This window comes from Dipodomys spectabilis, unplaced genomic scaffold (genome assembly GCF_019054845.1).
Source record: "Dipodomys spectabilis isolate Male_0828 unplaced genomic scaffold, ASM1905484v1 ptg000576l, whole genome shotgun sequence".
Taxonomy (NCBI): domain Eukaryota; kingdom Metazoa; phylum Chordata; class Mammalia; order Rodentia; family Heteromyidae; genus Dipodomys; species Dipodomys spectabilis.
The window spans coordinates 1,747,811-1,774,266 of NW_024871253.1; the positions used below are offsets into that span (position 1 = coordinate 1,747,811).

The following is a 26,456-nucleotide window of genomic DNA, read 5'->3' on the forward strand; positions in this document are numbered from 1 at the left end:
TATTGGAGATAAGAGTCAAATGGACTTTCCTGCCGGGGCTGACTTTGAACCACTATCCTCAGATCTCAGCCTCCCGAGTAGCTAGGATTATAACCACCAATGCCTAGCTCTACCTGATTATTTTTTGTTTTGTTGTTGAAACAGGGTCTCACTATGTAGCCCAGGCTGGCTTCAAATTCATGATACTCCTGCCTTAATCTCCCAAATGCTGGGATTACAAGTATGCACCACCACACCCCATACCCAGTTTATCATACAGCCTTTTTTATTGTATGTGCTTGTCCTGGTGCTTGAACTCCGAACCTAGGCAATATTCTTGAGATACTTTTTGCTCAAGACTAGTGCTCTACCACAGCCCCACGAATGGCCTTTTGGTGATTAATTAGAGATATGAGTCTTATCATTTCTACCTGGGCTGGCTTTGAACCACAGCCCTCATATGTCAGCCTAATGAGTAGCTAGGATTTCAGACATGAGTCATTGTCACCTGGCTTCATACTGACTTAGAGCAAGGACTAACACTTAGAGTCTGGGCAGGGTTCTTTTTTGTTTTTTGTTTTTGGTCAGTCAGTTGTGGGGCCTGTACTCTGGGCCTGGGCGCTGTCCCTCAGCTCTTCAGCTCAAGGCCAGTGCTCTACCACTTGAGCCTCAGTCCCACTTCCGGCTTTTTCTGCTTATGTGGTGCTGAGGAATCAAACCCAGGGCCTCATGCATGCGAGACAAGCAATCTACCAATGAGCCACCTTCCCAGCCCCTGGGCAGGGTTTTCTTAGTACTATTTTGGCCACATCCTGGTGCAGTTCCTACCTGTACATCCATGCCTGCTTGCCTGTAATCTGTTAGCCTGTCATCTAGAAATGTTCTGCTTTGATGTGTCTGGGGAGGTGGAGGGGAAGTCATGGAGAACAGAAAATAGAGAACAGCCTTGTCCCTTTGGCAGACATCTAAAGCCTGTCCCGTGCTCCAGTACCACCACATCTCAATGTGCTGAGCCCCATGTTTTCCCGGTGTTACTCATCATCTTACTCAGTGTTTTTCCCATAAAAGGCTCTTGTAAATCCTCAAGGAAGCAGAGGATGCCAGACAACCACCCAGAGACGGTTCAGTTTATTTTCCCCCAGTTGAACCTTCCTCTAACAGTAGACACATCACCCTTTCCTTCCTCTCCTAGATTGGTGCTTGCTTCTCATTTTTTCCAAAACCAAATCTTGTGTTGCTTAGAAATGCCTATAGAGTAAAAGCTCTAAAGGAAAAATGGCAATAATGAGCACAAAGGTCATTAAGCATTTATCACTACAGGGTAAAGAGGCGATAATTGTGGTGGAATAAACACTTCTTAAAGGCTGGCCCTTGTTGTATGTCTGAAATGGAGAGGAGGATGCCCTAAAATAATACTCTACTATCATACTTCACTGGAGTCATTAACTTCATTCGCCCTTCTATTTGTGTGATGCATTTCACAATACACCATTTAAAAATCAGGTGCTGCTACTCAATAAAAGAGAAACTGAGGGCTGGGAAGGTGGCTCAGTGGTAGAATGCTTGCCTTGCATGCATGAGGCCCTGGGTTCGATTCCTCAGCACCACATAAGTAGAAGGAAAAAAAAAGCTAGAAGTGGTGCTATGGCTCAAGTGGTAGCACGCTAGCACGGCCAAAAAAAAAAAAAAATAATAAAAATGTCTGTTTGAATCTTTAGAAAACAATAATGTCAGAAAAGAAAAAAGATAGAGAGGGGCATGTATTTCTGGCTCTTATAAGGAACACAAATTTGAAAACTTAAGAAGAAGGAGCTAGTAGCTCACACTTGTTAGGTACTCAAGAGGCTAAGATCTGAGGACTGCAGTTTGAAGCCAGCCCAGGCAGGAAAGTTCTTGAGATTCTTACCTCCTATTAGTCACCAAAAAATTGGAAGTGAAGCTGTGGTTCAAGTGGTAGAATGTTAACCTTGAGTCAAAAAAAAGCTAAGGAACAGCACCCAGGCCCTGAGTACAAGCCCCAATTCTGGGGGAAAAAGGAGGAGGGGGAAAAGGAGGAGGAGGAAGGAGTTTTTTTTTGTTTATTTTTTAATTCAAATGTGAGATGAACTGGAATGATAAAGGAGCAGTTTTTTCATTCTCCCTTATAAGCATCACTTCATGTCTGACTGCTCTGTTCAGTATAACTGTATAACAATTCTCCCATAAGTTCATCAGCTTTATATAATTATTACCATTTATTTATTGGCCCGTGGTGGTAGTATTGGGAAAGAGATTGGCAGGAGCAATCTGTCTAGTAGCTGAGCCAGCTTGACTGGGATGGAAGGATCTAGATTGACTGAGGTATAGAAATCAGCTAGTGACAGCAGCGAATCCAATCTTAGCAGCATTTCAGTGGGCCTTGATTACAGTACGCAGAGAAGGAAAAAGGGAGATATGAAACCTCTGAATGGTAAAGAACTGGCATCCTCTTTGTTCTGCTGCATTCTGTTGGCAAAGCAGGCTCAGAAGAAGAAATAGACTTCACCTTCTTATGAGAGAAGTGGCAGGGACTTGGAGAAATGAGAAGCATTTTGTTTGTTTGTTGTTGGTCATGAGGCTTGAACTCAGGGCCTGGGCACTAACCAGGAGCTCTTTTGCTCAAGGCTAGCACTCTACTACTTCGAGCCACAGCTGCACTTCCAGTTTTTGGATGGTTACTTGGAGAGAAGAGTTTCATGGACTTTCCTGCCTGGACTGGCTTTGAACCACGATCCTCAGATTTCAGCCTCCTGAGTAGTTAGGATTATAGGCATGAGCCACCAGTGCATAGCTGAGAAGCATTCTTGGTGCTGTTTTTACAACTAGTTTGCTGGATCTTTTCTCCCACTTCATTGTTTGGGTTTGCATTTGACTTTTAGCTAATCCCTGTGTCTATTCATGCTTTTCTGTATCTCCAAAATTTGCTGTTAGCTAGCAAATTCTTTTTGGGTTTTTAGGCTTGAATTTTTAAGAACTGGTTGGTTCAGTTTCTCCTTTCATTTAATTCCAACAATAAGAGGTCAGGCCTTTTTTTTCTAGCTTTTTATTTATTTATTGTTTTATTGGAGATCTGTTTTTTTTTCTCTAGTTTTTATTTTGAAAAATGTTAAGCCAATGCTTATAGACTGGACACTTAGATTCTCCAATTTTATCATTTGCCACATTTGTTTGAGCACATGTTCTGTTGCTATGCATATATGTATAGAATTGGTTGGAAAAATCATGGCATTGTACCTTTAGATGCTTCAACATGTCTTCTGAGAACAAAGGCACTATTTTACATAATCACAACCAACTTATCATGCTCAAGAAATTTAATCTTTAGGTACAACTATAAAAAGTACATGGGTGTATATTTTCAAAATTTTTAATTCAGTATTCAGTCTATGAGCACACATTAAAATTTGTTGTCACTTGGCTTTGAACTCAGGGCCTGGGCGTGTCTCTTCAAAGGCTAGTGCTTTACCACTTTGAGCCACAGCGCCACTTCCAGTTTTCTGGTGGTTAATTGTAGAGTCTCACAGACTTTCCTGCCCTGCTAGCTTTGAACAGCAATCCTCAGGTCTCAGCATCTTGAGTAGCTAGGATTATATAGGCGTGAACCACTAGTGCTCGCTTCTGGTTGCTTTTGGAAGCACAATTCTGCTCTGATAAAACCATCTCTTCAACTCTTGAGTAACAGTTGCCTCTGACTTTTGGTAACTTTCAGTTACCTCACCATCCTGTGTTTGGCTTCTTAGTTTTTCCATTTTCCTGTGTAACCACTTTCCTTATTAAATTTCCTCTTTTTTAGGTTTGAAAATCTAGGGTGGTGTCTTGTTTTCCTGACCAAACTCTGACTAATACAGGTAGGATATTCATCCTCACTCTACTACAGGATTTGGGGAATGGAGTCACATCATAGAAAATAAGGAAGTAGCCAGCAGCAGGAGCCTTAGGAGGACATTATTTTAGAAAGAGGTGTTAGCTTCTTCCCTGTGGGCCTTCTTCCTGGTTACACAAATATGTAAAAGTATACAAAAGTAACTTATTTGAGGGTAATATAATTTTTGGATCATTTATATATATTTTTTATTTTTTGTTTATCTGTGTTACCTAAATTCTTTACAATGAACTTGGATTGTTTTGACAAAAAGGAAAAATTACTGCATGCCATATTAAATTGATAAAATAGTATTGTGCACCTACTGTATGGAATAAGATACATATTAGGCAATTCAGAAATAAATTTGGCCTACAAAAGCATTTTGGCCTCTGAATCTTTTAAAGCACAAAAAGAAGAGGTAATTTATTCAGTATAAGACTAGCAAGAGATTTTTCTCCACAAAATTATTTTTTAATGTTTATTCCATCATATAATTTAATACTTTAAACTAGATTCCAGTGGCTCAATCCTGTAATCCTAGCTACTTAGGAGGCCAACATCTAAGTATTGAGCTTTTAAGCCAGCCCAGCAAACAAATCCACTTATCTCCCATTTACCAGCATGGGCTGGCTTTGAACTGTGATCCTCCAAAGTCTCAACCTCCTGAGTAGATAGAAATACAGTGGGTACCACCAGCAGCCAGCTTTGAGTAAAAAAGATATCACTAAGTACCAGGGCCTTTTGCAGTCATTTAGTTCTGTTCTGATGAGTTTGTGGTTATACCTGTAGCTTATAACCAAATAAAAGTTAATACCTATCAAATTGTAGTTCATTAGTGACATATTTTAAAGCACATGACTCTAAACTATGGGCTTTATATGTCTGTCTTTGGCTCTGCCATTTCCGTATAGTAGTTACTGTTATCTTTAATCAAGAGTCCCCTCAAATTGCCCTAATATTTTAGGCATTTTTAAAACATAATCTAGGAACTGCCCCATACTAACCTCATCAATTGTTTCAAACAAAGTGAGTTGTGGGAGTCAAAGTTACGTAATTAGATTAGAGATGTAGCTCATTGATAAAATACTTGTCTACCATGTGCATGACCATGGGTTTGATTTAGCACTGCAAAAATGAAAAAAAAAAGATTATTCAACAATATACTGAAAATTGGGGCGGGGGAGTAATTGTGGAGGTGGGAGGGAAGGGATGGTAGGGGGAAAACAAAGGAGGAGGCAATAATGCTCAATAGGAAATATACTCATTACCTTGCTCATGTAACTGTAACCCCTCTGTACAGCATTTTTACAATAAAAAATGTACAACCCCCCCCCTCCCCCCAATATACTGAAAGCTAGGCATGGTGGCATATATCTGTAATCCTAGCCCTTAGAGGTGGAGTTAGGATCATGAATCTAAGGCCAGACTGGAGTTACATAGTGAGACCCTGTCTCATAAACAAAATAAATCAAGTTACACAGTTGGTGCTATTGGTTCATACTGTCTATGAATTAACTGAATGTTTTGGCAACCATCCCCAGGTCTGATCAAAGGATTTTATTCTTTACAAATTGGCAAGCAGAATTTGTTTTACTGTTAAGTTTTTCTAAAATGGTTTGTAAGAAACTCTTGGTCCATCACTTTTGGTGCCCTAGTCTGTGCTGTGTCAATTTTGGTCCGTGTGATTGTGGACCTCTTGGGAGATTCTGATCTCACTGGCTGATTTCGTGGTCCAGTGGGTCTAAAAGAAAAAAAAAAATACCTGGATTATGGTTTCCAGGCTTATGTTTTTGAAAAGTTGTCCTACAAGTAGATACCTTAAACGTAAGGGTTTTACAGTAGTTTTTAGTATAGTCTCCAGATCCTTTCTTGTTAATGGTTGAATTTCAGTGGATATATGAATCTTCTAAAATTACATACAAATTTCCTATAAATGTGAGAAAGAATATTTAATCTTTATCACACTATTCAGGAATCAATGCCTCCTCCCCCCCCCAAAAAAAAGGTAAGAGCCAGAGATTTGTCATATTGTCTTAGTATGACTATTTGATTGATACATAGTTTCTTGTTTTTATTTCTAGCCAGTAGAATATGAATATGCAAATATATATGTATATATGTACACACATACCTGTCTGTATATACTTCCAAAATAGTTTAAAGCATATTAAAAAAGCACCCTTAGTAAGCTATTTTGTAATGATTTGGACTTCCAGAGAATTTGTGTAGATAATGCAGCAAATTGTCTCACCCAGTTTGTTTCCCCTATTGTTATTATATTATGTTCCTGAGGTCCTTTGTCAAAACAAAGAGTGGGAAAAACCACAGTACATTACTGGTAATGAAACTGGTCCAGAGTTTTTGTGAATTTTTCCAGTTTTTTTTTTTTTTAGTGTTCATTTGTTACTTTGTAATCCCATTTGGGAAACTACATTGCAATTAGTTGTGTTTCCTTAGTCTCTTAACAGTTTCTAGTTATTCCTTACTTTTAATGACATTTATAAGAATGGCTGTCAGATTGATGTGATGCCCGTGTAACTTTTTTTTTTTTTGCCAGTCCTGGGGCTTGAACTCAGGGTCTGGGCACTGTCCCTGAGATCTTCAGCTCAAGGCTAGCACTCTACAACAGTACCACTTCCAGTTTTCTGGTAGTTTATCAGAGATAAGAGTCTCACGGACTTTCCTCCCCGGGCTGGGTTTGAACCGTGATCCTCAAATCTCAGCCTCCTGAGTAGCTAGGATTATAAGCATGAGCTACTGGCTCTGTGTAACATTTTGTTACTTTTTCACTTCTTTCCTTGTCATCTTCATGCTATAAATCTTTGAATGTGTGTGTATAAACTTTTATAGAAATTGATGATTCCATCATCTTTGTCATATCGGTTTCTATTAACTATGTTTTATCCTGGAAAAGATCATATTTTCCTGTTTCTTTGCATAGCTGGTAATTTTTTTTAACAAGGCAAACAATATTTTATTAGTTATATTCTAAACTTTATTTCCAGCTTTCTTCATTTGAACTACAAAGAATGAATTATGTCTAAACAAAAACTGTAACAGGAAGTGGTGCCCTTCTGTACACTGATTGTGCAGTCAAAGCTTCATCCAAGCTCCGTTAAACTAGTCAGACACACTGGTTTAAAACGCTGAAAAGCATTTCTGTTAGTCTTTCTTTCAGCTTGGCCTGTAATAGTGCTTTGTGCCAGACATGCCTGAACTTTAGGGTCAAAGTACACCATTTAATTTATTTTTAAATTCATTTTTGTATTTTTTGCATGTATGCTTATATGTATGTATGTATATATTTTGTGCCTGTACTGGGGTTTGAACTCAGGGCCTTGTGTTCCTGCTTAGCATTTTTGCTCAAGGCTTGGCATTCTACCACTTGAGCCACGCTTCCACTTCCAGGTTCACCTTTTTAATATCAGAGATGTTTGCCCCTTCTTTTTTTTTTTTTTTTATTTTTTTATTGTAAAGCTACTATACAGAGGGTTACAGTTACATGAGTGAGGTTATGAGTACACTTCCTCTTGAACATTGTTACCCCCTCCATTGTTTTCCCCCTACCATCCCCTCCCTCCCTCCCTTCCCCGAGGTTCTTTTTTTTTTTTTTTTTTTTTTTTTTTGATTGTGATTAAATGATTACATAATTTCAAAGTCACAAGTTCATTCTAACTTCCCTGGAGCAAATTGTCTACCACAGTCTGTAATATATAACAGTGTTCACATGTTATATACCATATTTGTGATCAGCAGCATGAGGATATTTAGTAGTGGTTCAACCAGATGAGCGAGAGTTCTTTGTTTCTTAAGTCCTGTTAGTTTTGTCGTATCACTAACCTTTTGGATTTAGCATCCACTTATGAGGGAGACCATGTACCGTTTGTCTCTTCGTTCTTGGCTTACCTCGCTCAACATGATTCCTTCTAGCTCCATCCATTTCCCTGCAAATGCCATTATTTTGTCATTTCTAATGGCTGCATAATATTCCATTGTGTATAGATACCACAATTTTTGGATCCATTCATCTGTGGTGGGGCACCTAGGTTGTTTCCATATCCTAGCTATTGCGAACAGTGCTGCAATAAACATGGAGGTGCACGTGTCCTTGTATATTGGTTCCTGTTGTTCAGGGTAGATGCCTAGAAGTGGTATGACTGGGTCGTAAGGGAGGTCAATCTTTAGCTTTCTAAGGACCCTCCAGACTGCTTTCCAAAGTGGTTGTATAAGTGTACATTCCCACCAGCAGTGTAATAGGGTTCCTCTTTCTCCACATCCCCTCCAGCATTTGTCGTTGGCTGATTTGTGGATGTGGGACATTCTGACTGGGGTAAGGTGGTATCTCAGGGTTGTCTTTATTTGCATTTCCTTCACCACCAGGGATGATGAACATTTCCTCATGTGTTTCTTTGCCATTTTTATTTCTTCATTTGAGAAGTCCCTCTTTAGTTCCCTTGCCCATTTAGTAATTGGTTTGTTAGGTTTGGGAGGGATTAGTTTCTTGAGTTCCCTGTATATACAGGATGTTAACCCCTTGTCTGATATATTGCTGGTAAATATTTTTTCCCAATTAGTTGGTTGTCTTTCTAGCTTAGTTGCGATAGATTTAGCTGTGCAGAAGCTTTTTATTTTAAGGTAGTCCCATTTGTCGAGTCTCTCTCCAACTTGTTGTGACCCTGGGACTCTGTTCAGGAAGTTCCTTCCTGTGCCTATTAGTTCAAGTGTCTCTCCTACTCTGTCCTGCAGTAGTTTCAGAGATTCAGGTTTAATGTTAAGGTCTTTAATCCATTTTGAGTTGATGTTGGTGCATGGTGATAGGCTGGGGTCCACTTTTAGTTTTCTGCATGTGGCTGCCCAGTTTTCCCAGCACCAGCGGTTGAAGAGGCTGTGTTTCTTCCATTGTATGTCTTTGGCTCCTTTGTCGAATATCAGCTGGCTGTAGGCCTGTGGATTTATATCTGGATCTTCTATTCTGTTCCATTGGTCTTCGGGTCTGTTTTTGTGCCAGTACCATGCTGTCTTTGTGATTATAGCTCTGTAGTAGAGTTTGAAGTTCGGCATGGATAGCCCTCCCATATTGTCTTTATCCCCTAGAATTGTTTTGGCTATTCTAGGTCTTTTGTTGTTCCATATAAATTTTTGGACTGTTTTCTGTATTTCAGTGATGTACGTCATTGGGATTTTAATAGGAATTGCATTGAATTTGTATATTAATTTTGGAAGTATCACCATCTTTACTATATTAAGTCGGCCTATCCAGGAGCATGGGAGGTCTTTCCCAGTTCCTGGTTGCTTTCTTCAGGTTGTGTCCCCCCTCTTAGAATTCTTTGTAATGCTGGCTTAATGTTTATGTATTCATTTAGTTTTTCTTTGCTATTAAAAGTTTTCAGTTCTCCATCGAATGTGAATGCTAGCTTTGCCGGGTATATCAGTCTGGGTTGGCAGTTATTGGCTCTCAGGGCTCGTATGGTGCTTTCCCAGGCTTTTCTTGCATTCATTGTTTGTGTGGAGAGATCTGCAGTGATTCTAATTTTTTTCCCGTTGTAGTATAGCTCCTTCTTCATTTTTGCTGCATGCAGGATTGTTTCCTTATTATTCAGATCCATCATTGTTACTATTATGTGCCTAGAAGTGTTTCTCCTTGGATCTTGCTTGTTGGGTGTTCGATAAGCTTTTGTGATGTAGTTAAGATGGTCGTTTTTGAGGTGGGGAAAATTTTCATTGACTATCTTGTTAAATAGGTGTTGCATTCCCTTGCTCTGGAATTCCTCACCTTCGTCCACTCCGATTATGCGAAGGTTAAATTTTTTAGCATTATCTGCTTGCTCTTGAATTTCCCTTTGGTTTAATTTGAGTGATTTTTCCATATCTGTCACTTTTTGGTCCAGTTGGTGTATTCTGTCTTCTGTATCTGACACTCTACCTTCCATTTCATTCACTCTGTTGACCGTGGCTTCTATTGTGGTTTGCATGGTGGAAATGGATCCCTTTATGGATTCAATGTTGGTTCTCAGAGTACTGATCTCACCTCTCAATGAGGTGATATCAGTATGCATTACCTCTAATTTGGCGTTTATCTCACTTCTTACTGAGGTTTGTGCAGCTTCTATTTTTGCATCCAATTTTTGTTTGATATCCTGTATATCTTTTGATAGTTCATCCTTGTGCTCTTTCAATTTCTGATCCATTTCTCGCTTTATTTCTTGAGTCATTGCCTCCAGCAACCCTTGGATGTAGTTTTTGTCTTCCATTCCTGCTTTGCTCCCACTGGGGCTCTCCCCTGCGTGGCTGCTGGCTTTTGAGGTGAGCTTGCTGTCCTGGGTAGTGGTAAACCTTGTGATTTTTCTCTGTGATTTTCGCATGGGGGTTCAGGAGACTGCTCTTCAATCTTGTTTTGGTGTGTCTGTCTTTGCTTGGTTGCTGATTCTCTATTGGTAGAGAGAGTCTGTGTCTGATCTGGATTCTGTTGGGAGCCTATTTCCAGCTGCTATTCACTTAGGATTCTCAGCTCTCTGCTGTAGCAATTCCCGCCTTTGGAAGGGTTGAGCAGCCTAGACTGCTTGTGTTTGCTCCTGCGGGTGCTCTTGGGAAGATCAGATGCTCTGGATGCACTCTCCCAAATACTGGAGTCTGCTATGGGCTCCTGATGTGTTTTTGTTTGTTTGTTTTGGGCTGGTTGTGGGCTTGAACTCTAGGTTTGGGTGCTGTCCCTCAGCTCTTCAGCTCAGGGCTGGCACCCTACCATTTGAGCCACAGCCCCACTTCTGACCCTTTTTGCTTTGTTCAGGCGCCGGTCCCCTGGCCTGGTTCCGGCCCCAGCCTGGAGCGCGCTCGTTAGGCCTGTGCCTGTAGGTCGTCAGTTGTTGTTGCAGTCCGTCAGTTGTTGTTGCAGTCCGAGTTCAGTTGGGGTGGTTGCGGGCTGGGTTGGGCGGCCCCCCGCCGGGTCGTTGCGATCGCGATTGGGCGGGTGGTCTGCGGACAGGTCCCTTTGTGGCGCTGCTGGTGCCGGGCGGCTTTGGCGGGATGGAGCCTCTCCGCTCCGGTGGAGAGTGATGGGTGGGGTGGGATCCTCCTGGAGACTCCCGGCTGGTAGGTTTCTCTGTTCCTGGCGATCCGCTGTTCTGCAATCCGGTACCTGGTGATCTGCAAGCAGCCCCCTGTGTCTCTGTGGCTCCGGCAGCCCCTGCCGGGCCGGCTGGCCGGCGGCTTGGCGCACTGCCGCGCGGCCAGTAAAGGTTGGGGGAGGGGTCTTCGCTCTTCTCTGTTCTGAAATTCTTCTTTTCCTCTCTTTCTTTTTTTGTTATTTTCCACCTCTGGTTTTTCTCTGAGTGTTCGTCTTTTTGTTGTTGTCGGTCTCTTGGGGAGATTAAAGGTTGGAACTCGAACTCTCTTTTTGGTTGGAGAGAGCTGTGGCGTTTCCCTATCGCCCCGTCGCCATCTTGAGAACTCCCCTGTTTGCCCCTTCTTTAAGGAGAGCCTGAAGTGTTTGGTGTTTTTTCTTTTTCTTTTTTGTTTTCTGTGAACTCCAAGCAGTTTTTCTTCTTTGTGATATTTGAGTAGTTTTTCTGGTTCACCCTGCACAAGCTCTATTTTTATATTGGCCTCTAGGACCATTTATTTTTACCCCAACAATAAGTAGCTGCCTGACACTTTCAGGATATTAGAGTAGGCTTGTTCAGGAAGATTAGCAGATACAGTGCAAAGAATAAGGACACTGTCAAAGAGGAGCTAATAGGGGTGACTAGAGAGGGAGATATAAGAAGGAAGTGGGAGAGAAAAGTGGTTCATCATCACTGTTGACTAGAATGGGGAAGGCTGGTAGCTATAAAAATAGTGTGTATGAATGTGCCATTTAAGGGAATGGCCTCAAGCTCTTTCACCACTTCTAAAAATTTGATGTTTATTTGTCCATACTTTTTCCTATGCATTCTGTAACCATATATAACACACATTACTTTATAGCAGGCAACAGCTATCTGCCTAAGCTTCTGATCTTTCTGCCATTGGCTTCTTTGTTCCTGTGCTGATTCTCCTCCTAACTCCCAGATTGGGTCTTCTTCCTCTCTTGAATGCCTAAGAGGAGGTACAGTTCCATCCTCTGTCTTCAAATTCCTGCTAATGAAAGTAATAGAAAGTCTTAGAAAGTAGTGTTAAAAACCAAGATCTAGCCATGAACCTGTGGCTTATACTTGTAATCCTAACTACTTGGGAGGCTGAGATCTGAGGAACGTGATTTGAATACATCCTAGGCAGAAAACTTCTCCAATTCATCAACATGGAGGCATGACTCAAGTAGTAGTAGACTCAAGTAATAGAGCAAGAAAGCTATGAGCAAGAAAGCCAAACAAGCACAGGCCCTGAGTTCAAGCTCCAGTGTATACTTTCTCCCTCTCCCTCCCCCCCCCACATACACATACACACACACAAACACACAAAAAAAACCTAACAACCACCACCAACAACAACAAAAAACCAAGGTCAGGGCACTAGTTCACTAGTTTTGCTTGTTGCTACCTGGAGTATGATTACTTCTAGTTCTTCTCAACTGACAGTACATGTGTGATACAGATATTTATATATATTTCAATATCATTATCTGTATCTATAAAGCTAAACTAACATATAAAACTGAGCTTATAGTAATGTCTCAAACTCTAAGAACATTATATCTTGATTTTTAACCTTTCTGGTTAATTTTAAGTGTGTTTCATACACAGCTAGTTTTATTTTCCAGAAAATAAAATGAAATAGTAATTGGCAGTGGCGCTGTGGCTCAAGTGGTAGACCGCTAGCCTTGAACTGAAGAGCACAGGGACAGCACCCAGACCCAGAGTTCAAGCCCCAAGACCAACAACAAAAAACCCCCCCACAAAATAGTAATTGGCAGGATTCACTGATTTACATTCATAATCATATATATGTCCGTGGTTCTGTGATATGATTTTATTTCCCATATATGTACATTTACATATATATATAGATAGATGAAGAATTGTATCTTTAACCCTTGTATACTAGTACATCTTGATTCAAACAATAGTTATTCCTTACAAGTGATGCTAAAATTATGTTGCATTAAATTCTGCAATTTTACAATATTAATTTTCATGGCTAGGAATGTGGCTTAATGGATTCCTCAGCACCACATAAACAGAAGAAGCCAGAAGTGGTGCTGTGGTTCAAGTGGTAGAGTGCTAACCTTGGGAAGCTCAGGGACAGTGCCCGGCCTTGAGCTCAAGTCCCAAGAATGGCTAAAAAATAAAAAACTTTCATAATGTTTATAATTTTTCCTGTTTAAATGTGCTTATTCTTTTTTTTTTTTTGTCGGTCGTGGGGCTTGAACTCTGGGCCTGGGCGCTGTCCCTCAGCTCTTCAGCTCAAGGCAAGCGCTCTACCACTTGAGCTACAGCGCCACTTCCGGTTTTCTGGTGGTTTATTGGAGATAGGAGTCTCACGGTCTTTCCTGCCTGGGCTGGCTTTGAACTGCGATCCTCAGATCTCAGCCTCCTGAGTAGCTAGGATTACAGGTGTGAGCCACCAGCGCCCGGCTAAATGTGCTTATTCTTTTAGTACTTGGGTCTTACTCAGTTTTACAACTTTTTCCCCTATTCTCTCATTTTATTGGTCATATAATTCCCACATTAAATCACAGAATAGTTATCCTTTATACCATCCTTATCCTTACCATTGTTTTCATTGTATCTGTAGAAAATATGTTTTTAAAGTGTATTCAATATGTAATTCAAGATCTTATGCCAGTTTCCCTTGGGTGGCTGGAATTTGCCTTCTGGTAGTTTCCATAAGAGCTAATGAGAACAGTATCCTTTCAGTTTTCAATAAGTAATTCAAGACCTTATGCCAGTTTCCCTTGGGTGGCTGGAATTTGCCTTATGGTAGTTTCCATAAGAGCTAATGAGAACAGTATCCTTTCAGTTTTCAGTGTGTTCAAAACTATCCGTGCCCATTACACTAAAAGTGCAATATGGCTGTCTCTAAAAAAGCCTTTCCTTCTTTTTCTTTCTCCTATGTAATTATTGTGGTTCGTTCTATTCTGGCAGAAGTTATTGGTATGGTTAAGTGTGATGTAACCTTTCAGTCTAGCTACCCAAAGAATTCTATTCTTATCTTTAAAGTACAATAACTTTACTGAGATGTATTGTGGTGCTTACTGTGTTAATCAATTTCCCTTGGATATGGTGTGTCCTTTTTTTTTTTTTGTCGGTCCTGGAGCTTGAACTTTGGGTCTGGTTGCCTTCCCTCCACTCTTCAGTTCAAGGCTAGCGCTCTATTACTTGAGCCACACCACCACTTCTAGTTTTCTGGTTAATTGGAGATAAGAGTCTCACTGATTTTCCTGCCCGGACTGGCTTTGAACCACGGTCCTCATATTTCAGCCTCCTGAGTAGCTAGGATTACAGGTGTGAGCCACTAGCACCTGAGTATGTTGTGTCCTTTCTAAACCAAGGTAAAGGAGAATTTGCTTGAGTTATAGTTTAGAGCTTTTGACATGTAGATGTGATTTCCTCTTCACGGGCATGTATTGTGTAGGCACTGGCAAGATTTTAACCTGCATTCCACACTTTTCAATCTTTTCTTTTAGGGCAGGATGCAACACTTCTACACAGGATCAAACTTGGGCCTCATGCATGCTAGGCAAGAGGTCTGCCTCTTGAGCTATACCCCAACCCTTTTGTTTTTTTGTATTTTGTTTCTGAGATAGGGTGTTACCAACTTTGTCAGCACTGGTCTAGAACCCACAATCTTCACACCTCTGCTTCCTGAGTAGCTAGAATTACAGGCATGTGCCACCATACCCAGATTCTTTTTTTTTTTTTATTGTGAAAATACCGTACAGAGGAGTTACAATTACATGGGTAAGATAACGAGTACATTTCTTATCAAGCATTTTTACCTCCTTTTTCCCAGCTTCTTTCTATACCACTGGAAATTTAATCAGTGGGCTCCTCACTGTGCTACTTTAAATTTTATCGCTTCCATTTTTTTTCCCCTCTAAGTTCTACTAGTTCTCATTTTAATTTCCTCTATTGTTTGGTCATCTTTTCCCTACATTATTGTATGTTTTATTTTGTACTGTCTCTTCACTGGCAGTTGCTTTGTTAAATTTTTTGTTTTGTTTTGTTTTGTTTTTGGGTCCAGTCGTGGGGCCTGAACTCTGGGCCTGGGCGCTGTCCCTCAGCTCTTCAGCTCAAGGCTAGCGCTCTACCACTTGAGCCACAGCGCCACTTCCGGCTTTTTTCTTTTTGCTTATGTGGTGCTGAGGAATTGAACCCAGGGTCTCAGGCATGCAAGGCAAGCGCTTTACCACTGAGCCACCTTCCCAGCCCCATGTTAAATATTTTTTAACCAACACTAAAATCTTTATGTATATATATATAATTCAACTGATGAAAACATATTTCTGATGACTGCTTTTCTCATATCTGAAAACATATTCTCTCTATATGAATGCTGTTAATTTGCTACTTAAAACTCATATTTGAATGAGTTAGATTTTTCTATCAGCTATGGCCAGAGGTTCCTGAGTGTTGGGCTACAGAAGTACCAGAATAGCTCACGTATTGCCTTCCTGTTTCTGGAATGATGGGTTGTTTTCTCAAAGTGTCTGCATCATTGAGCCTTCTCAGCCTTAGACCACCAAGGGACCTAGCATTTTTTGTGGGGCTTGAACTCTGGGCCTGGGTGCTGTCCCTCAGCTCTTCATCTCAAGGCGAGTACTCTACCACTTAAGCCACAGCACCACTTCCCGTTTTCTGAGTGGTTTATTGGAGATAAGAGTCTCATGGACTTTCCTGCCTGGGCTGGCTTTGAACCTCTCTCCTCATATCTCAGCCTTCTGAGTAGCTAGGATTACAGGCGTGAGCCACCTACGCCCGGCCTTCCTAGCATTTTTTTTTTTTTAGCACTATTTTCTCACCTTCCACACTGTTGTCTGAGTTCTGCCAATTGGAGGGCACTAAACTGTGCTCCTTCCTCCACAGAGATCTGGGTAGTTCTTCCAGAGTCAATTACTTTTGGACACATTTACATATTTTTGCATTTGCAGCATTTCTCTTAGACTTTTTTTTTTTTTTTTGAGGCAGGCTCTTGCTATGTAGCCCAAGTTGGCATAGACATGGAGATCCTGCTGCCTCTGCTTTCTGCTCAGATTAGAGACATGTACCAGGATGGTGAAATTGATAATTTAGTTTGTTGATCTTTTAAAGTTTCCAGGTGGAGGGGCTGGGAACGTGGCTCAGTGTTAGAGCGCTTGCCTTGCATGCCTGAGGCCCTGGGTTTGATACCTCAGCACCACATAAGCAAAAAGAAAAAAAAAGCCGGAAGTGGCGCTGTGGTTCAAGTGGTAGAGCGCTAGCCTTGAGCTGAAGAGCTGAGGGACAGCGCCCAGGCCCAGAGTTCAGGCCCCACGACCAGACCCAAAAAACAAACAAACAAAAAAAAAAGTTTCCAGGTGGAGAAACGAATATATGTATAAAAATTTAATTTATGTAAATATACAGAATGTATTATATACATCAATATATGAAATTAAATTATACAAAATATGATTTTTATAGACTATATACCACACACATATATAAAGTATATTGAGGTTAAATATAAATATATTTGGTTAATAGATCATATATACATATATATATATATATACACACACACACAATATTTAGTATGTTTAACCTCTTAAGAACCTTGGTGAAAGAACCATTTCATTGAGAAGAAAAGTGAGAGGTTGGCATGTTCAGGTGGTCGAGTGCCTGCCAATGAGCTTTAAGAGCTAGCATGTTTGAGTCCAATGGGAAGGGATGGCACAGGGGAGGGAGAAAGGGAAGAAAAACTATCTCAGAAAAAAAGAGTAGGATGTCAGAAGCACAAAATACATAAAATGTGTTTTTCAATTTAATTAACTTAGTCATGTAAAGGATTTAACTATTGACTTAGGAAACAACCATAACAATACTTAAAATAAAGAAGTAACTTTAAGTTACAGGCAATAAAAGGCAATTTTCTTGTTTGGTAGGCTAACATATATATGATATAAATATAATTAGGCATAGAACATATGTCAGACTACTTTTATATTTTATAGAAAAATAAACATGTAATTTAAAAATATAAAAATGGTGAGGTATGGTAGCTTATAATTATAATCCTAGCTACTCAGGAGGCTGAGATCTGAGGATTACAGTTCAAAGCCAGCTAGGGAACTGGGTACCAGTGGCTAACGCCTGTAATCCTAACTACCCAGGAGGCTGAGATCTGAGGGTCACGGTTCAAAGCCAGCCCAGGCAGGAAAGTCCATGACATTCTTATTTCCAATAAACCACCAGAAAACCAGAAGTGGTGCTGTGATTTAAGTGGTAGAGTGCTAGCCTGAATAGCTGAGGGACAGCGTTCAGGCCCAGAGTTGAAGCCCCATGACCAACCAAAAAATAAAAAAAATTGCCAGCCTGGGCAGGAAAGTCAGTAAGACACTTTATTTCCAATTAAGTGGAAGTAGAACTGTGGAAGTGGAGCTGTGGCTCAAATGGTAGTGTGCCAGCCTTGAGCACAAAAGTTCAGGGACAGAACTTAGGCCCTGAGTTCAAGCCCTAGCACCAGCCAAAAAAAAAAAGCTGGGGATAGTGGTACATGCCTGTCATCCCAGCTAAGTGGGAGTGTAAATAGGGGGATTGTGATCCTAGGCCTAGCTCAGCAAAAATCCCCAAGAAAGACCCTATTTGAGAAATAACTGACTCCCTACAAAGTAGCTGAGATTACAAATATATGGTAGGTCCCTAAGCTTGTTGTTTGAAACGGGATCTCACTGCCAAACTGGCCTCAAACTGTGATCTTCAGGATCTGTCTCAAGTAGTTAGAATGACAGCTGGACTCCTTCCAGTTGTTGAGAAGCCATTTTGTAATTATGAGGATGAAATCCACAAAGGAAAACAGATTTGGAAAGTGGACAGAGCCATATTACCAGCTTCAGGTAGACCAGTTCTATACATGTTACCTGAGGAAAACAAGCCATTTGCTTTGGGGAGCCACTCATACTTGAAGCTGAATGCTATCTCAATTGGTGGCTTTAATATTCAAAATTTAAAACTAGCAAAGGTGGTCCAGTTAAGAGAGTAGACAGCTGATGACTTGCAGATGACTCCTGCAAGAGAAGAGGGGCCCTAGGGGAAGAAGCTGTTCTAGGAAATTGAAAATGTGTACTGGAGTAGGACACTTGTTTTTTGATATCAAAGAAAGAAGAGACATGTACAGAGAGAAGGCAGGCAGGGAGGGAGGAGGGATGGATTGAAGAAGGTAGAGAGAAAAAGGGGAGGGAAGGAGAGAGGGAGATGAAGGATAAAGGAGGCTCCAAGGAAATACTCATTTTCCCTTTTATATTTAGCCTAGCCCCTCTTCTTTCCCAGTCTCATTCATCTATCTCAGATCTCTCATTGTAAGAGTACTCTAATTACCTTTGTCTTCCATTTGGTCATGATAGTCCAAATTGGACCTGAGTTGCCATTTTTCTGCTTAATTTCTTCCCACGCATCCATAGTTACTCAAACTCAATGTCCCTTCAAGTCTCTATAGTCAGATTCTAAACCTTGTACTAATCTCCCTCATTCTCTCCTCCTCTCCTGATGATGTTAGTTCCTCCAATCATTTTGTCTTTACTTCTCAAAGGCTCACCAGAAAAGCTTCTAAATGACCTACTCAAAGATTCTGGGATGCTATGAAGTGAGAGTCTATTGTACACCAAAGATTCTGGGATTCTATGACCTCTGATCTCTGTTACCCACCGGAGAAGGCAAGTTCTGAGTTGAACCACGCCTCCTGCTTGGTGAGACAGAGACAGGAATCACAGGTGGGTGGTTTCCACACATTATTTTGATGGGTCACATATGGCTGTTTCTGCCTTATTCCTTTCTGTTATTGAAATTTCTCAAATACTTGTAGAATACTGAATAGCAAACAGAGGTTGGAGGTATACGATTTTCAAAGGAACAGTCTTTGTCTCACCCTTTGCTGCCATGCAGTGCCTTACCCAAATTGAAGGCATTCATTTCCTCATATTTGACAGACAGCAAGTATCTGACTGTCCTTTGACCTCTATTTTAAGGTTCATGTTATTATGTGCTATTTTTCTTGTCCTTAATTCTTTGATTCTGCCTTTCATACATCCTAGACCTAATACAGTGGTTAATGTCATGTCTTTCTTAATCTTCCTCCATCCCTTGTGGAGACATAGCAAGGAGTCTGTCATTCTTCTTGGTCGCATCCCTGGAAATGGGTAGGAGATTCTACGTGGTCCATGAGTTCCAAGACCTAGTCCACCTGCAGATGGAAGAACCACTCAGGGATCCAGGCTGCTACCTACATATTCTGCCCCTCTTCTGTGTCTGAGGAGCCTCATTATAGATGACTTGGCCTCAGTGAGCAGAAGCACATGGGCCAGCATGCAGGAGGACACATTGGAGACAAAATAGCAGAGCTGGAGGACTCCAAAAAGTTGGAGTACTTCAGGGAAATCAGAAATGTTAGAAGCTGAAAGACCAAGGAAGAAAGGATGCTTAGAAAAAAAAAGGGATGTGACAGTGAACAATGTGGGCATACAGAGAGAGGGAACAGCACCTGGTATTCTGGCCTTTGGATTCTGTGACATTTATAGCAATTATGTGTTGGAATAAAACTTGAGAAACTGTGGAGAATGTAGGAAAGGGTGAATTAAATTACTAATGAATGTAAACAAAATATTAAAAAATGTATAAGAGATGTTTAGAATAGGCAAATGCACAAAAAACTACTTTATACTCAAATCATTGAAATCTGGGAGAAAACTAAAATACTCCAGAGAAAGATATATTTATCTCAGAAGACTAAGGGGAGACTGTAGCTGACTCCTCAATAGAAAGAATAAAAGCAAAGACAAGTATAAAACAGAGTTTCTGCTTACCTACCTCTACACTCAGTATATTCAATAAAATGAAGCCATAGTAAATGTAGCTTTAACAAATGAAAGAGAACTTAACCACCAGCAGATACTTGCTGACAAGAATAATAAAGAAAATTTTAATTGACAAGTAAAAGTACCTACATTTATGGTTTACAGTGTTGCTACCGGCAACCTGGGACAGCATGGCTGGATACTGGAGCCTGAAGAAATGAGAAAAGACAAGGGAGGTGGGGAGAAAGAGAGAGAGAGAGAGGAACTAGGGGGTTCAGTGCTCACTGGCTGCTGAACCCTAAGCCCCTGTAAGCAACATTTAACTTTAATACAAACATTCATCTTATTCCCAAGTTCTCAAGGGTCCAAATAGCTCTAACCTAAACAACCAATAGGGTCCAGTTAATAGTAATTTACAGCTGGATGCTGGTGGCTCAAGCCTGTAATTCTAGCTATTCAGGAGTCTGAGATCTGAGGATCATGGTTCAAAGCCAGCCCGGGCAGGAAAGTCCATGAGACTCTTATCTCCAGTTAACCACCCAAAACTAGACGTGATGCTGTGGCTCAAGTGGTAGAGCGCTTGCCTTGAGCTGAAGAGCTCAAGGACAGTGACCAGGCCCAGAGTTCAAGCCTCATGACCAACAACAACAGCAAGAAAAAAGTAATTTGCATATTTGTTTTGCCTTGTCTGTTGAGTTTTCCGGGGTCCAGTTCTCAGCTTTCTGAGTACTGTTTAAGTTGACATTCCAACCTCATAACCCTTTCCTGGTCTCACAGCTCAGCCTCAGTTTCCTACATTACAACATGATGTTGTGCTGATGCACTATGGAATGGCCAATTCAAGCTGTTTTTTTTTTTTTTTAATTTTCATTTTTGTCAGTCCTGGGGTTTGAACTCAGTGTCTAGAGTCCCTGAGCATTTTTGCTCAAGGCTAGCATGTTAGCACTTTGAGCAGCAGCTTCACTTCCAGTTTTGTAGTGGTTAATTGGAGATAAGTATCAGAGACTTTTCTGCCCTGAGCTCAACCAATCTGAGCAGAGGGGCGGGGCCTGCTGTGTTAGGGATAAATAGGGGAGCAGCCTGCCTGCTCTGTGTGCTTGCTTGTCAGATTTTTGGTTGATGATGTACCCTTCTGTAGACGTAAATTTGACCTTGTTGAGACAATTCTTTGTTTTCATGTCTATCATTTTGACTCCAACAGTTCTTGAAGAGTATATTTATAGTGCATATGCATTACCTAATGTTTTTAGCATTTTGGGGAGGAGGGGTAAAAACACTTAAAATCTCCCTATTAGGATTTTTCAAGTATATAATTAAAAACTAAGGTTGTTGTGATGTACAGCCAATCTCAGGTTTATTCCTCCTGTATAACTGGAACTCTATGTCCTTTGAGTCTCACCTCAATACCCCATACCTAATGTCAATTAACTACCGTGTCCCTCTTGTTTCTGAGAACTTGACTTTTTAGATTAAACATACAAGTAAGATCACAAGGTACTTGTCTTTATTTGACTTATTTCATTCAAACTAGTGACTTCTAGGTTGTTAAAAATGGCAGGATTTCTTTATTTTTGAGGTGGAATAATTTTCCATAGTGCATACTGTTAAGAAACCGAGTCACAAGAGTATTAGAATAAATAAAGAGCTGCAAAGTATCTCAACAGACCAGAACAACTGTAATGGAGAATTGAAGAGAGATGCCATGGTGACCTGAGGAGAGTCAGGAGACACCAGGCATGATGTGCTAGGGGCAGGGTAAAGGGACTTAAGTAGAATCCTCAGTGTAGGTGACTGGAGGGTACAAAAAGTTTCAGGGCAGGTTTGTGGTTTCAGCCTGAAATAATTGTGCAGCAGGTCCTGGTTCAGCCAGCTGTGGCCTGCTTGGGGGAACTCGGGAGCCTGTTACCTGGAGAGGTGGGAGAGTGGATGTTCACATTTTGGGGATTGCAGATTCCCATCAAATACCTGCTACATTTCCTTTCTTCAGTTGTCCATCAGTAGACACTTCAGTTGATTCCATATCATGGCTCTTATAAATAATATTGCAAGCTGTGCATCAGTAGTTCATAACTGTAATCTTAGCCACTCAGAAGACTGAGATCTAAGGATCATGGTTCAAAGCTAATTAGGGGAGTAAAGCCCTGTTAGACTCTTATCTCTAGTTAACAAGCAAAAAACTACAAGTGGAGTTGCAAGAATGTGAGGCTCTAAGCTACAGTGCTGGTGGTTTATGCCTGTAATCCTGAGATCTGAGGAGTGAGGTCGAAGCCAGTCCAGGCAGGAAAGTTTGTGACTCTTTATCTCCAATAAACCAAAAATTTAAAATAAATAAAATGCTGGAACTGGAGCTCTGGTTCAAGTAGTAGAATGCTACCTTGAGCAAAAAAGCTGAGAGGCAGTGCTCAGGCCCAGAGATCAAGCCCTAGTACAAAGAGAGAAAAAGAGAGGAAGAGAAAGAGAGAGGGAGAAAGAGAAAGAGGGAGAAAAGGAAAGAAGGAAAGAAGACTGTAGTGTCCATGGGAATGCTGTTATCTCTTTGATATACTGTTTTCATATCCTTTGGAAATATATCCAGAACTGGAATTCTTGGGTATTAACTCTAGTTCTTGTAATTTTTTGAGGAACCTCAATATTGTTTCTATAAGGGTTATATCTAATACACATTTTCACCAACAATATACAAAGTTTCCTATTTTCTAAATCTTCACTATATTGTTAATGGTGTTTTCATTAACAGCCATTCTAGCAAGTATGAAGTGATATCACAATTGTGGTTTTAATTTGGATTTCTTTAATAATTTCTTTCATGTGCCTGTTGATCATTTGCATATTTTTTTGTTTTGAAAAGTGCCTTTTCAGGTTGTTTGCCCATCTTTACATTGGATTATTTTCTTACTATTGAGTAGATTGAATTTATGTATTTTAGATATTAATGCCATTATCAGATATATGCTTTATAATTACATTCTCCTATTCTATAGTTGATTCTTCACTCTGTTGATTGTCTTCTTTGCTGTGCAGAAGTTTATTACTCTGATGTGATCTATTTGTGTATTTTCACTTTCCTTGCTTGTTTGGGGACCATAACTAAAAACATAATAGCCCCAACCAATATCATGGTGGTTTCCTCCCATGTTTTCTTCTTACAGTTTTATAGTTTCAGGTACTATTTTTCTATTTGGGGTTGATTGTTGTATATAGTGTGAAGGTCTAATATCTTGAGCAAAAAAGCTCAGGGGCAGCACGATGTCCAGTTTTCTCAGTACGAACATTTATTACTTTGTTTTATTCTACATTTTGGCATTACTGGGGTTTGAGCTCAGGTCCTTGCATTTGTACTGTTCATCTTACTTGGCTATACTCCATCTCTAGCCCTGCTTTTTGCTGGTTATTTTTGACATGGAGTCTAATAGATTTTTTGACTGTTTTTCTTCAAGCCATGATACTTCAGCCTTTTGAATAGTTGAAGCTAGGATGGTAGGTATGTGCAACTGGCACCCAGCCTAGATTTAGTTTAAGATTATGGGTATGCTAATGAGTATGAAGTGTATCTCAGGGTAGTATTTGTGTTTGTGTGTCTGTGTGTTCATGTGTGTGCATGCATGCCAGTACTAGGGCTTGAATTTAGGTCCTGAAGCTCTCTCAGGTTATTAGTAGTGTATAGAAATATAGCTGATTATTTTTGTGTTGCTTTTACACTTTGCTAAAACAGTTTGCAGAGACTTAAGATACACTTTACAGCCTAAGCTAGACACTAATGGAAATGAATCTCTCTGCTCTGCTCTTTCCTGGTGGGATACACACTAAAATATTAAAATCAAATTTAAGTCTGGCTATAGAATCTGATTTAAGTATCTAATAATTTCTCAATTTTAGGTCTATCTGTGAAGGAAATGAAGGCTTGAACATTGTTAAAATCTTATTTAGCCAGGTGCTGGTGGCTCACACCTGTAATCCTAACTACTCAGAAGGCTGAGAGCTGAGGATCCATGTTTGAAGCCAGTCTGTGCAGGAAAGTCTATGAGATTCTTTTTTCCAGTTAACTACCTGCCTCCCCCTCAGCCCCCCCCCCCCCAAAAAAAAGCCAGAAGTGGGGCTATAGCTCAAGACAGCACTCAGGCCCCGAGTTCAAGTCCCAGTACCAGCACAAAAACAACAAAATAAAAAACTCCCAAAATCTTGTTGAATATTTCACAATGCTATATCATAGGTTTTTCTACAGATGGCATTTACTTTTATTTATTTTTAACTTATTTACTGACTAGTTTATTTATGAATGGCTATTTGTTACCTTGTTTATTAATTTAGTCAGCCCCCCTATGTAGCCCAGACAGGCCTCGAATTCAGAATCTTCCTGCTTCTGTGATTCAGGCATGCTCCACGATATTCAGCTCATACAGGTTTACTTAATAATGTGATACCAAAGAGTATGGAGTTGTGAGGAAATTTTAATTCGAATTGGCTATTGCTTGAACAAAGAGTAACTCTTCTTTTAAAAATGTTTACCTTGAGGTCTTCTGCGCCCCCCCAGCCCCCTTCCCGGCATGGCAGCGGAAGACGAGGCGGCATCGCCGCGGCTCCCGGATCTGTTTGAAAGTGGCAGGCAGATGCTGGAAGAGGTGGAAGTGGCCACGGAGCCCACGGGCTCCCGGATGATCCAGGACAAGGTGGCGTGGGGCCTGGAGGTGCTGGAGAAGGCGGAGGCGATGCTGTCGCAGCTCGATCTGTTCAGCCACAACGAGGACTTGGAGGAAATAGCCTCGGCCGACCTGAAGTACCTGATGGTGCCCGCGCTGCTGGGCTCGCTCACGCTCAAGCAGGTGGGCGCCAGCCGGCGCCTGGACCACCTGCAACAGGCCCGTGAGCACTTCCTGCACTTCCTCACCCAGTGCCAGCACTACCGTGTGGCTGACTTCCAGCTGCCATCGGTCACGGACGACGACGAAGCCGACACCGAGGCGGAAGACCCCGCCGGCCGCCCGCCGCCGGCCATCGCTGACCTGGTGGCCATGGCGTCCCAGCGCCAGGCCAAGGTGGAGCGGTATCGGCGGAAGAAGGCCCTGGAGCAGAGGCTGTGTGCGCTCAAGGCGGCCGTGGAGAGCGGGCAGGCGGAGGACGAGCGCGTTCGCGAGTACCACCTCCTCCACCTGCGGAGGTGGGTCAGCATCAGCTTAGAGGAGCTCGAGAGCATCGACCTGGAGATGAAGGTCCTGAGAGACAAGGACTCCTTGGGCGAGGCCTCCACCTCGCACGCACCCGTGCCCGAGCGGCCTCCCATGAAGCCCTTCGTGCTCACGCGGAATAAGGCCCAAGCCAATGTTTTCGGAGCCGGTTATCCGAGTCTGGCAACGATGACGGTGAGTGACTGGTATGAGCAGCGCGGGAAACTCGGAGAATTCTCGGATCAGGGAATAGCCCAGACCCCAGTCCAGTTCTCCAGAGCGCCTCAGCGACAGGAAAGTCAGGAGCAAAAGGAGGAAGAGGATGATGAGAGCGCACTCCACAGAGCGCGGGAGTGGGATGACTGGAAGGACACCCATCCGAGGGGCTATGGCAACCGACAGAACATGGGCTAATCTGCCCTCCACACCCCGAGGATGCACTGCAGCTTCCCTGCCGAGGGAACCCCGGCGTCTTCCCCTCCCCGGCCTCCTGCTTTCAGCCCTGTGCAAGGAAGGTAAAAAGATGCCGAGTCTTGTTTTGTTGTCAATAAAGTATCCAACAGTCAAGTGTCTATTTGTACCCTAGATAATGACCAATGATCTTGTTTTGCCATCACTAATTTTCATCGTGGTCTATTCGATTCCTTTAATGGAACAGAAAAGGCACTTGAGAAATGGTTCTGTATATAATCGATGGCTGTATGAATTCTCTTTTAAAAATAAAAAGTCCCTATCATGTGAGTCTGTGCAGAAAAATATTATTGTATCTTTTGCCTCTTCTTTGTTCTACTAGTCTTCGAGGAGTTTTTTTTTTTTTGTTCTGTACTTTCCAGTTATTTATTATAGAATGTAAATTTGTCTAATCAGGGAGTTGGTCTCCCCAGAACAGGATACTCAATAAATACTTGTTGAGTAAGTAAATAATTCAGTAAGCCCGCGCTGGTGGCTCACGCCTGTAATCCTAGCTACTCAGGAGGCTGAGATCTGAGGATTGCCCTTCGAAGTCAGCCCGGGCAGGAAAGTCCATGAGACTCTTATCTCCAATAAACCACTAGAAAACTGGAAGTGGCGCTGTGACTCAAGCTGTAGAACGCTCACCTTGAGCTGAAGAGCACAGGAACAGCGCCCAAGCCCAGAGTTCAAGCCCCACGAATGACAAAAAAAAAAAAAAAGAGTCTTACAGACTTTCCTGCCCAGGCTGGCTTTGAACCATGATCCTCAGAGCTTAGCCTCTTCAGTAGCTAGGATTACAGTGTGAGCCACCAGTGCCCGCTGCTTGGAGGTTTCTATTAAAGCTGACTTTGCCAAGTGTACATATTTCTTTTCCACCACCAGGGAGTGGTATAACAGCCTAAGTCAAGTACTGGGAATATTTCAGATAGTGACATTTTGTTATTTCTGTAACTTAAAATTTCCTTTCCATTTAGTCTGACTAGCTTGTCCCAAAGCATATGTAATAATAACGGTAAAAATGGTCAGGCATAGAACTTGA

At 41.5% G+C, this 26,456-nt stretch overlaps 1 protein-coding gene across 4 annotated transcripts in view; it reads left to right on the forward strand.

Annotated features, from left to right (window-relative positions):
* LOC122100375 (immunoglobulin-binding protein 1-like) overlaps positions 1 to 25,722 on the forward strand; it is a 56,188-nt gene extending 30,466 nt beyond the window's left edge. For 2 of the 4 annotated variants that reach the window (XM_042670752.1, XM_042670755.1), the window contains exons 3-4: positions 3,791 to 3,845; positions 24,315 to 25,722. In XM_042670752.1, the coding sequence (XP_042526686.1) occupies positions 24,347 to 25,378 (1,032 nt within the window). In that variant the 5' untranslated portion in view covers positions 3,791 to 3,845; positions 24,315 to 24,346 and the 3' untranslated portion in view covers positions 25,379 to 25,722. Of the gene's footprint in view, positions 1 to 3,790; positions 3,846 to 18,541; positions 18,691 to 24,314 lie in introns of those variants that run through there. The other 2 variants (XR_006146162.1, XM_042670753.1) reach the window with 2 other exon arrangements.
* The last annotated feature ends 734 nt before the right edge of the window (positions 25,723 to 26,456 follow it).